Consider the following 16,760-nt stretch of genomic DNA (forward strand, 5'->3'; position numbering starts at 1 on the left):
TCATGAGGTCCCTTCCAATCTGAATTATTCTATTTTTCTATGAAAAACTAAAACATAAAAGAGCACCAAATTAAGTCTAAATGGCAATTTTAATTTGAATTTTAAAGATCGTATATTTTCATTAAGTATATTAATTGCTGAGAAGTCTGAATACCAAGAGTATCTCAACATTCTTAAACCTCAATACTGTAAATCAAAATATTTTGAACGTATAAACTTAAGCATATGTTAAGCTTAAGCAATTGTTCTAACAAGAGGAAAGATACATAATCAAGACTCAATAAATGTTCTAAAACTACAAAGAAAAAAAAGTTCACATTCCTAATCCTGCAAATACAGAGACATTTAAACTTAGGAATGGAGCTATGCAACACAGATAGAACAATACGGAGATAAGTAAACTGATATGTTCTGACTTATTCCTTCAAAAAGCTATTGCATAAGTATGATTTGCTGAATGTTTACTTGAAAACATTAGAAACCACTGTATTTTCTGGCAGGAAACAGCCTAGCTGTTTTAAGGTTGGAAAGCAAGAAGTAACTTCACAAAGGAACTCACAGATTTATACATTCCTAGCTACTAAATTTCAATTAAAGACGGGGATCTACTGAGTTAGTTTGATGGCAGTTCATCCAAATCTCATAGGAAAAAGGTAAAAAAGAGAATCTCACTACACTCATTAACAAGAGGGGGGGGGGGGAAAAAAGAGTAATTTAAAAACCAGTATGTAATTTCTTATTCAGGACTTCTTATTCTTGGAGTCTAATAGAATATTTTGAAGGAGAACTCTCAGAAATTAAAGAAATTATGTATGCAAAAGGTAGGAGAAAAATTGTACATTACTGGAAATTAATAAAGAGATGTGATATTTCAATGAATCTTTGCCCTTTTGTTTCAGCTCATTACAAAGACACTATTATAAAGATTAAAAATATTTGGGGTCTCTGAAACAGAAAGGGAAAATTTTCTGCAAAATAAATTCTGCAGCACACTGAATCCTTGCCCCCCTTCTCTGAATCTAAATGAACAGGTATTTCCAAGATTTCATCCGAACGAAGACAATTTCCATTCTTTCATGTGCTTTTTTGTCTGCTCTACTGAAATGTGTCTGACACTCATTGTTCTCCTTTCCCCATATGACTGAATTCAATCTATTAAAAGAAGTCTATTCTCTTTAGTTTATTTAAAAACCAGACTCCAGGGATCTTACTTAAGAAAAAAATCACGTTTTATATGTACAGTAAATTCTTCTATCTCTTTAGGTATCTTACTGTTCATTATTTCCTTTTACATTCTTCTTACCAGAAACCAAACTCTCCATGAAATTCTCATTTGTGTATCTGACTTCTGCCTGTTCTGCACAGACCCTGGAAGCCTTTCCAAGGTACTGCCAGCTCCTTCTGAAATGAAAAGGCAGCTCAAGGCAATCAGCACCTTGCATTTACCATTTCACTGAATCAAATTCCATGCTCCTGATGACTGTAATGACACCGCAGCTAATGCAGGCTGCCTGCAATTTATGAACAGCATGAGTATCAGTGCCTCCATTCATCACTTCAGTAAGTCTGCAGTGTCATAAATACAAAAGCCTGAAAAGGTTATTTAAGTCTTCATAACATTTCAAAGAGAGAGAATTTTCAGAGGATAACAATTTAGTTTTCATATATGAAGTAATATGAAAAGCCTGCTGTAACATTTGGAATGCAAAACACTTAACAGCAAGTTTCATGTTCTGACTACCATCCACTAACATCCACAAAGAACAAAACAATAATGAAGAAAGAGCATTCATGTTTGGTGTTGGAATAATATTAGAATTATAAAATTAGAAACGCATATCTACACATTTATTTTTCACCACAAATCACAGCAGTTCCTAAATGCACATTTTAATTCTTTACTTTACACAAAAGATATAAGCACAAGAACTATGCCCTTACAGTTATAAAAGATTTAAGTTATGTTAAACAGGGATTTAAGGAGACCTAAGTATTATTTGTAAGAGTTGGGGAAAAAAACAACAAATCAGGTTACCTTGTGAAAAAAGTACCGGGTGGATTTTAAATCCTCCTCCATTCTTCAGTCTTTGAGGAAGCTGTTCAAAATGGTAACTATCAAGGTAGAAGTAAACCTTCAAAGTTTGCCGGCTTCCTTCTGCTTGGTATGTGATTGGAACATCTGAAAATACAGTCAGTGTTAGTGCTTCATTAAAAACAATCACACATTGTTTTCCAGAAACTTTTGCACCCCTAATTCACATGGTTAGATCAAAATCACTACAGTCAAAATGAGCATGTGCAGTATTTTACATCAAACTTAATGCTGCTCTGGTCACTTTTGGCCCATCCATTTTCAGAAAGTAGAAAAACAGCATAAATCCATCTTTGCCCTGCAGCCAAAGGCAGCAAAAATACTAAACAAATACAGATGGCAGCAGTCTACATTGAATTCTCTGAAAATCGGATGAAACGTGTATGTACAACACACAGTTTGAAACCACTAGAAGAATGGTTTGAGTGGTTTGAGCCATATTTCATACACATAGTGAATATTTTTCACTATTTTTGGTAATAAAATACACTTTTATTGATCATATAGAATTGTAGTAGAAAAAAATAAATTGTCATTGAAAGTTCCTTGTTTTCTGAAACCACAGTAAAGATGATTTTGGTGGCAGCACTAAAGCTAAAAGGAAATACAGTTTGTTACACTCCTAGAGCACATGTACTTTCTGTTCCTCCGTATTTTAGTGCAGACACTTTGGTCAGAAGACACAGCAAAAGAAGTTTATCGGGATTAATCAGAATCAATTCACCAAGGGGAAAATCATGCTTGATCAATCTGGTAGCCTTCTGTGATGTTATGACTGGCTGGGTAGATAAAAGGAGAGCAGTGGATGTTATCTACCTTGCCTTCAGCAAGGCTTTTAAACTGTCTTCTATAACATCCTCATAGGTAAGCTTATGAAGTGTAGAACAGAAGAGCAGTCAGTGAAGTGAAGTGAGAACCAACTGACTGGTAGAGCCCAGAGGGTTGTGATCAGTGGTGTAGAGTCTAACTGTGGGCCTGTAGGGTCAGTGTTAGGTCTGGTCCTGTTTAACATATACATCAATGACCTGTATGGAGGGATAGAATGCACCCCAGCAAATTTGCCTATGATAAAAATCTGCAAAGCATTGGGTGGAAAAGAATCTTATGAGGTTCAACAGTGCCAAGTGTAGAGTCCTACACCCAGGAAGGAATAACTGCATGCATCAGTACAGATTAAGAGGCTGACCTGCTGGAAAGAAACTCTGTAGAGAAGGACCTGGGTGTTCTGGTAGACAACAGGTTGGCTGTGAGCCAGGAATGTGCCCTTGTGGCCAAGAAGGCCAATGGAATCCTGGGGTTCACTGAAAAGACCGTAGCCAGCAGGTTGAGGGAGGTGATCCTGCCCCTCTACTCTGCCCTGGTCAGGCCACATCTGAAGTAATCTGTCAAGTTCTGTGATCCTCAATTCAAAAAGGACAGCAAACTTCTACCAAGAGACCAGTGGAGGGCCACAGAGTTGATGAAGGTCCTGGAGCATCTCCCTTCTGATGAAATACTGAAAGACCTGGGACTGCTTAGCATGCAGAAGAGACAACTGGGACAGGATCTTATCAACACATCATAATTATCTAATTGGTGAGTGTCAAGTGGATGGGGTCATGCCATCTTCAGTGGAATGCAACAACACAACAAGGAGGAATGGGCACAAACTGGAACACAGGAAATTCCATCTGAACAGGAAGAACTCCTTTACTTTCAGGGAGACAGAGACACTGGGATAGGATGCCCAGACTGGTTGCAGAGAGTCTCCTCTGGAGATACTGAAAACCAGCCTGGATGCTTTCCTGTGTGACCCATTGTAGGGAACCTGCTTCAGCAGAGGGTTTGGACTAGATCTCCTGAGGCACCTTCTAACCCCTACAATTCTCTGTGAACAGTTTATGGTTAACTCCCCATCAGAAAGCCCTCTCAAAACAACAGTTCTATGTTGTTATCCAACTTGGCAAGGCTTTGTTTAAAAACAAACAAACAAAAAATCCACAAAAAAGCTACCACCAAAAAATCTCTGAGCAGGACCCTTACTTGACTTACAGAGAAGTAAAAATGGTCTTATGTTAGCCAGCTCTTACTTGGCCACCAGAGCTGTAATTCATAGGTACGGGTGTGTTTAGGAAATCATCAGAGCACAGGATCCTCTCACCAGTTTTGTGGAGGAGCTCTGTTTCTTCTGGTTTTGTTTATTGCAGAAGACCTCTTATGTGTGGTCTCAATCCAGTAATGGAATTGTTTCAGAAAAGTTTGAAGTTAGGCAGACATTCTTTCCTCCCTTCCCAGGGGAGTTTGTTGTTTTGTCGTGTTACTGTTTTTTTAACTCACTACATAAAATTCACTGCAGAAAAATCTCTACTTACTGAAAAAAATGGAGTGGCTGAAAACGAGTGAAGGGTATAATAAGAACAGCAGTCTCTGAAGACAGTTCCTTCCTACTAGTTGAGTGAGTATTGGAAGGAAGAGTCCAAGTGTCTGACTGTCTCCATCACCTGGTCTCAGAGGAAGCTTCTTGTAAGATTTAAAGCTACTCTGACAGTATTTGTTGTCTCTTAAGGAACTCTTTCTTCTGAGATCCATCCACTTTGTCTATCAGAGGAGCTAAGTGACATTAAAATGAAATGCTTTTAATGCTTCTCCATCTTATCTTAGTTGCATTTGTTTATTAAGGCCTTCAAGTTTCATTTAAATACAGCTCCTGAAAAACATTCTTTTTTTAATTTTCCAGGGATTTTCCTTCTGTGGTCATATACTCCCAATGGAAACTTCAATTAAACAGATACTTCCTCCCTCCAGGTTACTGATATTGCCATTTAATGATTCTCTGTCATGATTGATGCTAGCTGCATTTCAGGAATTCTTGGACTATTAGGAGGGCTAATTGTCTATAACTCCAAGTTATATAACAGTTTCTGTGGGAGGGAATGCTCTAGAAGATAAAAATATTAGACATACAGATAATATTTCTGAACAGCAATACCCAGATATTAATTATAATTACTCACTTGCAACGAGTGGTTCTGGCTCTGACTGCCTGAAGTAAAATGTAACTTTTTCCAAGTCAAACAGTGCAACCAGTGTATCCTCCAGCATGGCTTGTTCATCAGCCTAAAAAGGCAAAATAAAGAATGGAATGGTCAGTTTGGACAGATGCTTTCTCTACCAGAAATAGAATGTGAGCAACAGATAAGAATATTAAAAAAGCTACAGAATGTTGCACAACATTTCACTCAACATTTTAATGATGCAGTGTATGAAGTAATTAACTCCTAGATAATGTAAACATAGCTGCTTCTACTGGCACTTTCCCTTTCATTACTAGTCCATAATTAATAAAATAACATTATCATTTCACAATAGTAAATTAATAGGCAATTAACAGCTACCATTACTCCTTATGGCATTTAATCAAACAATATTATAATTATTCTTCATGTAAGACTTCAACATCTTGTCCGTGATACGAAGTCCATCTTGTAAATCAGTATAGAGAAAATCTGGCAAACAAATTCCACTTTTTTGGCAGTTTTCTTTTAACACTGCCATTACTTCTGTATGTCATTTATGAAAACTAGACAGCAGTTCATTGCCTCCACTCTAGCCACCAATAATTGAACCAATAGCTCTAAATGAGTACAGCTCAGTGATCTGTACCTACACCTACAAAAACCTAGATGCAAGTAAAAAGGTACATCGGTGTTGTGTTTTGCACAACACTGAAATATCCAGCCTCATTTACCAAAAAGCTTTAGGAAATAAATTACTAACTTCTTGTATCTTTAAAAATAGAAATGGTCACCAGCAAGGATGGCTATCTTGAGTTAAATATGCAGAACAATTATTGCAGGAATCAATAATCATTTAAAGTAAACCTCTCCTAGCACAATGAGCTCCAAGAGCTAAATATAAATCAGAGAAGTTAAATTAGATGCCTACAAGAACAGAAACAGTAGGAAGACAAAGAATAATCAACTAGCTGCCTGATAAAACAACAAAAGCTTGATGAATTGTAGAAAAGAAAAAAATATATATATTCTCCTTTTATTTATGAAAAAGCATCCCTACTTGAAATATTTTGTTTCTTGGTTCAATTTATGAAGTCTCTGTGGCGAAAGCAATGTTTTATCAGCATAATAGTCCAAAAAACACTCAGTGACTTGGGAAATGTCTGCACAACTGTTCAGTCTTTACTGAACTCTGGCCATAATAAGAGTAATTTCCTTCAAATACCATTGTTTAAAATAACATGGATCATTTGTAAGCAAAACAGTTTTGAGAAAGTATTGAAAATATTGCTTATAGTTTTCCCTTAATTAAGAAAATTTATAACTGAAAATCAGAATTTCTACACAAGCAGTTATACTGAAGAGGTTAAATGTAGGTTTGGGTTTTGCTGTTTTTTAATTCAACAATGGATATTGCTGGCATCACACTACACTTAAAGAGCTAAGTAGCATAACTTTTCATTACAAAAGAAGTCTCTACTTCTTGAAAGAAAGAAGTATTCAGAGATACAATGACAAAAGCTATTTACTGAAGACACAACCAAGCACATGTTAAATCATAAGCATCAGATGAATTTAATCTTGTACACTGAGGACACAAACACCAGGACAGTCTGGTGCTGAATGGTGCTAAGAAAGCATTCAAGAGAAGACATAAGAAGGAAATCCCCAGACCATGCTTCTTTCACATACTTCTCATGTAGAGAACTGCCCTTCTGTTTTTTATAGGCAATGATTCAGCTGTTTTTAAGCCAGAACAACTCATCCTAACACCCTGTCTCAAATAAGAATATGCATGTGGCTTGACTGCAAGACTAGTGCTTATACTAGCTCAGGTCAGTCCTCTTCATCAATACCACAGATTTCATGATTGTAATTTAGAAATATCTTTATTTTTATACAAGGGCTGCTCTGGCTATACTTTATTATTTTGTCCTACAACATCAGAGGTGGGATGTTGTTGGTAGTATGGCAGTAGAGGCTGAACCTTCCCACCCATATCCCATTACATGTTGTTGCCGCGTGACAGATGGCAGCAGAGGGGCAGTCTGACAAAATGGCGTCTGACATGGAAGTGTATAGAATGCAAATGGGTGGAACTGAATTCCTCCATACACAGAAAAAGGCACCCACTGAAATTCTTCCACCTTTGCTGAACATTTATGTTATGCTTCAGTAACAGTGGATGTGAGCACAGCAAGGAGGGATGGTGCGTTTCAGTAGTGGCAACAGCAGATCACCTCTGCTGGCACAGACTTTTTCAAGTGTGGCATGCAGGCTCTTGTTCATTGCTAGTGAAAATGCATAGATAACAAGGACAGGGACAAAAAAGAGTGTTCTGTAGCTGAGAATTTGCTCTATCAAATTGTGTCATTGTGCTCTTGTATCTGTTACAATGCCCACGGAAATAGATAGTAGGCATTATTTTTGGAGTAACCTAAGTAAACCTCCTCCATTTTGAAAATTTATAGGCATATCTCATTAGCAACTTGATGCTGAGACAGAGAAGGAAAAGTAACTTTTGATTACAAACAATTGTTTGCCATTTTTGTGGACTTCTATGCAGTAAGATGTACAAATCTGACACTAGTTTGTGAAGTTTGATCCCACATCCAATGTTGGTCCATTAATGAAATGTTGACGGTCACATTATGAACAGATCTTAAAACTTAACAGTAAGAATAAACATGAGCACAAGAAAAACACGTGACAACAACAAAAAAAAAAAGCAGTTAATTTTATGGAGTTAAACAAGAATTTAAGAAGACGGACGCAGACAAGATTCTGCAAACTGCTTTAGAGTTCCTGAGGTTAGCAGGAACAAGTCTAGTGTGAGAGGTAGCTTAAACAGCTGAAGAAGCACTTTGTTTAGCTGGGGATTACAGGACTGTAAAGCTCTGTCCTTTTTAAAATTGTGTTGTAAGCCATGGCTCTTTGCCAAGCCTGTGAAGAAATAGCAGACTTTCAATTATCCCAAGAGTCTAGGACAATTTGCCCTGTGCCAGGGGCAACGCAGACTAGCATATCCAGTCATTCAAAGGTATCCAAAAGGTGTATTTCATTTCTGCTGCATTGCTACTTACTGCAAGCTCAGATTCTGGTTATCACCTAATACTGCATTCACTACTAAGGAACAGCGATGACAGCAGTGGGGAATCATGGGTACATTCACTATCTGCTTAATTAAAACAAATGTAACACTGTCTTTATGAATAACATATTTCCCATATCACAAACAAATATCTCCCATATCTGTAATTATCTGAATCGCAAGCTTCCCAAATAGCACCTATTTAGTGACAAGCAAATCACAAAGGACACAGAGAAACACAGTTATAACAAAGAGTGTTTAAGTGCTTGGGGAACAAACATCGGCTGTTTGCAAGTACTTTCTGCGAGGGTTCTTACCAGATTAGGTGACAGCAGTGACTGGAAATGAAGGAGAACACCTGCACTCGCTATCTGTTCCAACCACCTTCTGCTGGCTTCCAGTGTCTCCATTTCATATTCTTTGTTGTTGTCAAACATCTGATTTAAGGCCACCATAAGCTGCTCTGAAAAAGCACAGACTGTGGCCACCAGACTCTGACAGAAGACCATGTCTCGCCTGAGTTGAATCTCGCTGTCTGTAACGGATAAAAGACAAAAGAGGAAAAGCAAAGCAGAGATGGAGAAGAAGATTAATTAATAGGAAAGTAACTGGATTTTTTTTCTTTAAAATAACTTGTTTTTAAGTCCAAGATAATGACAACTTTACAGCCTAATATTATTCAAAAAAGTTGTACTTCATGACCAGTACTATCATCTTCCACTTCAGATTTCCATGTATTTCCATCAATTTCATGCACTTTAAAAGTTAGAAGGTGATGGATGTGAGTCACAACTCTTAGCTGCTGTGGGAGAGCCAACAGGACACAAAAACATTTACTTGATACAGGAAAGTAAAAACAGGCAGAAACTCTTAACATGACTCTGTCATCTCATCAACTTTACAGCATCCAGCTGTGTGGGGCAGATGAAGCCTGTCTGCCATAATTAGCAGACAAGGGGTATAGAAGTGTTTCTAGCAGGACACAATCATATGAATATGAAATCTGAAAAGAAAGCACAAGGCAGCAGCATGTATCTAGGAAGCAGTAGAGATTTATGCAGTCAGGAAAGTCCAAGACAGGTCCCTAGGTAAAGGTCTACGGAATCCTTAGCAGCAGATTTAAAATAGGGTCTAGCTAATCTATCAATTTATTCTGGAGGGCACAGACATCAGGTTAGCTAGAGGTGAAAACAGTTAGAAAAAGAAACACGTTCTCAATAAAGCTCAAAATCCTGTTGTTAAATATTCAATACTTCCTCCTTATTCAAATTCCTCAAAATCTTTAAGTACTTTTATCATTCTAAGCTGTTAGGCAAACCTCAATCACAGAAGGTACAGATAGACTTAATATTTCTCATAGTAAGAGAGGAAGATTGGATGACAGAGGTCTTTCCAGAGCCTAAGACTTTTCCCCACAATTTAGGTTCCTCTGCCTCTAAGTGATTTACCTCTTCTTCCAGATTTCTTCGGGGCTGGCAATTTATTTGCATAAGTCACAAAATTAATTTTGACCTTAAAAATACGCTTTTCTTGGACTCCATGTATTTTTGAATGTTATTCTGTCCCTTTTTCTACCTTTCAATTTTGATTATTAAAATATAACTCCATCATCAGTCTCTCAAGTTATTCAGAATCCAGTGCAAACAGACTTTTCACCTTTAAAAACTCCACTCTCCTCCAGCTTCACAAATCCCACTGGCTTCTACATAATCTAAACCTTTCCAATGTCATCACAGTGCTTAGGGATTTGGGGCCAAAACGCATTCTCTCACCTTGCCTCACTCAGTGTTATCACTATTTGTCTAACAGCAGATGACATTCAGGGCCTTCCTCCATAATGTCTGCTTCTGAAGCAGCCCTCTTGTTCCTCTGACACCTCATTTCCAAATCTTATCTAATGCTACTTGAATCAGATTCTGCATACAAGAGCCCTTTGGGATTTTTAACAAAAAACAGATACAAAATGAATTATAGAATTTATGAACTTCAGTAATCATGTAAATAGGAAAAACAGCTTATGGGGGGGTGAATCAAGCTTGGGGGATTTTTCAGGTCACTTCTTATTTTAACTGATCTAAAAAAATATTTTAAACCTCTTATGCGATCTAGAAGAAATATGAAAAAGAAATATTATACTCTCCTTCATAAAATCAAACGTCATGAAATCATGAAATAATAACATGATGTTGATGTTACAACCATAAGCTTCTACAGTGACTGCTTTTTAGTCACTTATGCACCTACAAATCACACAATGAATCTTCTGTTGTAGGTAGTATTTTCTAAATACTAATTTAGTTCATGTATTTTTGCAGACAAATAGACATACTCTGTGCACTTGAAGCTGTATGAGTTGAAGTTACAGTAAATCACAGAATTCTGAGATCCCTTCCAGAAAGCAAGGATATTAAAACAAAAAAACTTCAATTGAACAAGTATTCTGCACTCCATTATGGTGTCTCAGGTACACAGTATGAGAATGACAAAAGGAAAGGTACAAGTTGTATTAGCAAGTCTGGAAAGAGTTGGGTTTGAAGTGGGGGGAAAAAAAATGGTAAAAAGGGAAGAACACAAAAGAAGGAAGACAGCAAAAGTACTTTGCACAAGCTTAGTAATTTGGCAGCTATTTCATCTACCAAAATTCAAACTGCATAGCCAGAGAATATGTTCTGCTTAAACACTGAATGTGCAGTGTCTGACAGGATGATCTTGGGAATTGTATCCTTCGGGAAACTTTACTGCAAACAGAGGAGTAATACTGGTTACTATCAGGTTATCATATATTATATTCTACCCCTTTCTCTATTCTGACAAAACAAACAAACACATAAAAATTTCCAGTGTCACTTCCCAAAAATCAGTAAAATTACCTGTATACTCAAGAAGTGCCAAGAGTATCCGCGCCTTCACCTCTTAAAGAAAAAAGGAGAAAGGAAATATATTGAAGTCATTACAGTTAAAAGGATTTTCACCAACATAATTATGCATTTGAAATTCTTCCATATAAAAGCAGCTTCCAGGTTCTCGTGTATGCCATCCTATCCTATACCTACAAAACAGTATTAAGTTTCAATTTCACTAAGTTTTACATTTGACTTGATAAAACCAATAAGCATCAAAAGCACCGACAAAGAGAAAAAAACACACAAAGAAGCAACTCCTGCCTTAGAGCACACATGTACCAGCTGGCCAATGCAAGTCTACATATGAAGAATTTCTGTCTTAAGACTTTGAGAAACAAGATCTGTTTTCATTAACTCCCACACTACTCCAGTTTTGCCCCTTGCTCTCTGGTTACATATTTCAACATGAGGATAACTTGACATTTTCATCTATACCAAAGTATCCAGGAAAAATTAATTGTCTTCAAGATTTGGCTTTGCTTGACAATTTATGAATCAAAAGGTACAAATTTAACAAACATCATACTGACAAAAACTTTTTATACATTACTTATACTGCCTTAATGAAAGGAAAATATCCAGTATATAGAAAACAAAATAACCCTTTTCTTTCCCATTTTCATTTTTGATTTGACAAAGTTTTCAAGTTGAAGGAAGTGATTCCTCCCATCTATCTGGTACTAGAGTTACCATAATCTCAGAGAGTGTCAAACTTACAACACGTGGGTTTTTATGCAGTAACTGCCTGAGGTACACGTCATTATTTCACATGCTTTCTTTCACATCTTGCCAGTCTTTCTTTCACAAGCCAATTTCCTATGCAGTTCTATTCCAAGAATAGCAATGCAAACAGTTGTTATGGAGTATACTTATATCTCAAGTGATGGAATTGACAGTATCAACAGCACAGTCTGGATTCTGTGTCTGACCATACCTATTCAAAGCTCGAATCTTCCCTAAAGGTGGCACTTAATATTTGGTGACTAAGCTTAAAAATACCAAAACCTTTCAAGCCTCCTCTTCAGCCATACTGTACAAAAAGAAAGGAACTAACAATACCTATGCTTCCAAAATACCTGCCCACAGAATCTTAAATACAAGAATCAACATTAATGATTAGTCTTTAAAATTGCATGGTGAAAAATCTTTGCCTTTGCTTTCTGTCAAGTGAGAAATAATTAGAGAAACTAATAACTTCAAATTGCAGACAGCTGAGGTGTACTCCACTGAACATTTAGCTTAGTAACTGAAAATACAATACAGGAAAAAGTATTTTCTATCTGAAGAATTTAGACACATTGAGGCTATTATTTGCAGCTTGCTTTATATGAAAGTTGTTCAATCTCCAAATTCAAAAGCATTTGAGGTATCTACAAATAACAACTTCTTCCTTACAGGAAAACTACAGGACACATCAATTTGCCTTTATCACTGCTAGAAGACTTCTCCATTTCAAAATATACCCTCAAGGAAGAGACTATTTTTAGATTATTTGTTTAAGTGGAGACTTACCTGGGGTTTAGAAGAGAACCTTGGATGTCTGTCAATCATCTGTTTTTCAATAAATTCCAAATGCTACAGAAGTTTTCAGCCCTTCTTTCTATGTGGCATGTGGAAAAGAATAACTTTCCAGCAATTTCTCTTTAGATTGTGTGTTGCACAATAAAAGATGCTTTCAACTTTCTTTTCCCCCCATCAGGTTATTTTGGTCCTTGCTAGAAAAACTTTTGTCTTGAAGGCTAGATTTTAGTTTTATTTAGTTTCTCATATATTAAGATATTTTTGAAGTAACACAAAGACTTGTACTTCATGTTTTACTATTTCATTTGAAATATATTTTTATGACTTCAGTGACTACAAGGCTCCTTCACTCCATGTTAAAATAAATGTGACCCTTCTCAAAAGAACAGTATTCCCTGCTTAACCTTAAAATTAATTAGTTTGCAATAAATAAATAAATTAATAAAATTGCACTTTCTCATCAGGCTGTGTGACTAACTGCCTAGAAATTAGACTTCCTCTAGAACATAATTTTTAAATATACTACTTTTATTTAGCAGGGTGGAGAGAGGGAGAGCAAAGGGAAGCATTTACAAAAGCTTGAAAGTTCCCTTTCCTAACATCCATCAGGCTGATTTTCCTGGTTCCTACTCTAGTCATCCCTCATTTTGTTTTTCCTGTGCTCCGTGATTTCCATGTCACATATCTCATGTACTTTCAAAATCTTGTACCTACGTTATTTTCTCGCTATTCATCACTGACTGAATTCCTACTGTGACTACTGCTCTCCCCTGCACAAAAAAAAAAAAAAAAAAAAGATAAGTAGTCCATCTTCCAAGATCTGCCTCAGCCAAGAATTTGTCTTCACCTTCTTTGGTATAACAATTTAGTAGGCCCAGTCACTCTAAGTGAGAACTTTCATTATTCCTTAAGTTACTTACCTGCAGATAAATCCTTCTAGAATCTGTATGCTATTTAATCACAGGACTCTTCAAGTCCATCACCTTGATTAGCCTTCCAGGGCTCACTTCTACTGCAACCATAGTAAACTCTCCTTCTCTAATTACATGATAGTACAACTGACAAGAGAGAAAGCGATCCCCACGACTTTTAAAGTTACTCTGAAGAAAGGTTTACTTTGTTTTGGTTTTTTTTGTTTTGTTTTGTTTTGTTTTTGTTTTTGTTTTTTGTCTTTTTTTTGTGTGTGTGTTCCAGAACTAATAAAAAGAAAATTAACAGGTCAAAACAATCATTCCCTCATCCTCAAGGTATTCTTATGTTTTCCCATTTCTTCATACATATTAAGCAAATCACAGAATCACAGAATCACAGAATGACCCGGGTTGGAAGGGACCTCAAGGATCATGTAGTTCCGACCCCCCTGCCTGGCAGGGCCACCAAACATACACCTTTACTAGATCAGGTTGCCCAGGGCCCCGTCCAACCTGGCCTTGAACACCTCCAAGGACGGGGCAGCCCGTTCCAGGACCTAACCACTCTTCTAGTAAAGAACTTTCCCCTAACATCCAACCTAAATCTTCCCTCCTTCAAGTTAAAACCATTTCCCCTAGTCCTGCTAAATGACTATTAAATGAGTCATTTAATACCTAGATCTTTGGACTTTTTTTCATAAGGATCCCATGTTTCCTTCCTTCTGCATTAATTTACTAATCAGTCTAATCTAATACAAGGCAACAGAAAAGTAAATATATATATATCACAATAGCTGGTGACATATTTCTGAAAATAAAAATGAGTTTGTTTCCAGTACAGGGATGTATTTATTGAATGCATCCATCTTTGCTTTACTTTAACACTCATCAGTAGTGGTTAAGCACGTTATTTACAACTATCTTTTCCCCGTGGTTTTCTATCTGTGATTTCCTCTGCTTACTTTCTCTAGAACCTGATATAAGAGACAAATACATCTTTTTGATTATTGAAATATCATCCTTTACTTAGGAACAAACATGACAATACTTCAGACGGCTTTGAATATCCCAAGACTTTTTTTCAACTGGCTCAAAAGAGGCTTAAGCCCAATCAAGCAGTCAAATAAAGCACATACTTTATTTCTTCTGAAATAAGAGGGAAGAAGGAAAAAAAGGCAAATGAGAGAGGAAAAAAAAAACTGAGTTGTTGTACCATGCGTTAAGCTTCCAGGCAGAAACAGCTCAGAGCAGAAATCTTCTGAGTATCCTAAACATATGTGAGCATGAAACATAATGGCAAAAGTAGAAAGAAGAAAAATGCAGATATGAGGGGGAAATTTAGCTGCTATAGCATTTTTAACCTTGCTTTCTGCTCATCTGATTTTAGCTAGATGCAGCCATTGGTTTTGTCTCACATTTAATTTATACAAGCCTAAGCCTGTCTAAATGACAGCAGCCTCCAAAACTGCCTGAGGGCCACGTTTCTGCTCTGAATCTTTTCAGCACTGAATTAAATATACCTGTCCAGTCATGCCTTGTAAACTAAGCAATTATTCACTTCCACTCTCCTATTTCTCCTTCACACTATTTGTGCCAGGGAAGCCACAGGAATCTTTTGCTTTCAGGTATCCTTCTCATTACTTGAAGGCCTTGGTACCACAGATAGATCAAAATGATGAAGATTTGGATAACGTTCCTCTAGATTCTCAGGACCAAGTAGGAGTGCATAAGCATGGGGAGGAATAAGAATTAACTAAGAAAAATGAACACAATACAGCAGAAAGCTTTGAAGATTATTAATGGTGAATGAACAGCTTCAGATGATAAGTTATACATAAAACAACTTATTTAGTTAAAAAGATGGCACAGAACCGGTGTTACAAATCTCTGACAAATGCTTAGGTGACATGGATGAAACGGGAGAGCCAAGAATATTTAAAATTGGCAGATAACTTCCAAGACACAGAGATGAGTAAAGATAAACCAGATTGCATGCTGTCCTTGAACACCAGAAGAATAATGCCTTTTCATGTTCTGATCTCTGAGCCATGCTCCATTTACAAGCACAACAATTGCTATAAAGTTACCTACTATAAATTATTAACAGAGAAAATCTATTTTTCATCCTAGTTTCTGAAACACAAGAAAAATGTTCAGTACATTTCAAGACTCTTTCCGATAAATGTCTCTATTACATTATAGTAGCATTTGAAAAAAGGAAATCTTGTATAATGGAGAGGTGGTGATTCATTTGGACCCTGCTGAACTCCCCCATGATATTCTTTCTGTACTAGACTTAAAACCAAATTCATTTGAATAATCTCAGACCAATATTAAGGGTACAACACCAATGTTGAAATTGGTTATTAATGCTATTTACAGGTAAACAATGTATAAAAAAGATTGTCAGACTTCAGAAAATCTTTAGAATAGGGGCAGTGAAAGACTGTTAAAGATATTTCCTTTACTCCCAAACTCTGAAAGAAACCACAAATAATATTTGATTATGCTCTGATAGAAACTAGAAACAGTTCTGAAATTAAAAATACCAAAAATATTTATTCATTTTTCACTATGTGGCAACCATAATTAAATTAAAATATGTATTCTTAGTATCAGACAGTCAGCCCACTGTGATTGACCCTATGAACAGGAGACATTCTTGTGGTTGTTCTTATAATTTTCTATCCCACAGTATGAAAATATGATTGATTCTGATCTGAGAAAAAAAAAAAAAATCAGATAAGGAGGAGTTTGTTTTGATGGGTTGGTTTCTGGAGGTTTATCTTAATAAAACTTATCAGAAAGTTCTTTTCCAGTGATCCAACTTTTCACTGTTTTTTAATGGGGCAACATGGAAATTAGCCAAGAAAATGAAAGACAAATGATTTGTGTGTATGTTTAAAGTTAGACCTGACACAATTCTTTGTTCCCACATAGACTCCTAGTGCAAATATAAAAATCATTTGTCTCATTATTTCTGTATCAGTGTCAAACAGTACAAGAAATAAAGCAGAAGCTACAGGTAAGATTTTTTGGTGAGGTAATCCATGTTACTTTCTTAGGAAGCCAGGAGACCGTAGGAAATCACAGATCACACAGGTAGTGGCAAGGAAGAGCAGAGCACTAAATAACTATTAGACAATGGTGGGAGGGAGGTAAAGGAATAACAATAATGGTACTGGATGTGATCAACTGAGCAAGTGATAATGATTCCAGAACAAAGACAGATACCAGGAAGAAACAGGC

General features: G+C 36.5%; 1 protein-coding gene across 2 annotated transcripts in view; it reads right to left on the bottom strand.

Moving 5' to 3' along the window:
- Positions 1–16,760, bottom strand: part of PREX2 (phosphatidylinositol-3,4,5-trisphosphate dependent Rac exchange factor 2) — a 158,328-nt gene that overhangs the window by 38,179 nt on the left and 103,389 nt on the right. For both annotated transcript variants that reach the window (XM_015855723.3, XM_085539455.1), the window contains exons 31-34: positions 11,047–11,088; positions 8,494–8,711; positions 5,086–5,188; positions 2,036–2,179 (exon numbers count right to left, since the gene is read on the bottom strand). In XM_015855723.3, the coding sequence (XP_015711209.2) occupies positions 2,036–2,179; positions 5,086–5,188; positions 8,494–8,711; positions 11,047–11,088 (507 nt within the window). The remainder of the gene's footprint in view (positions 1–2,035; positions 2,180–5,085; positions 5,189–8,493; positions 8,712–11,046; positions 11,089–16,760) is intronic.

The sequence above is a fragment of the Coturnix japonica genome, chromosome 2 (genome assembly GCF_054131305.1).
Source record: "Coturnix japonica strain WE chromosome 2, WE-NBRP24, whole genome shotgun sequence".
NCBI lineage: Eukaryota > Metazoa > Chordata > Aves > Galliformes > Phasianidae > Coturnix > Coturnix japonica.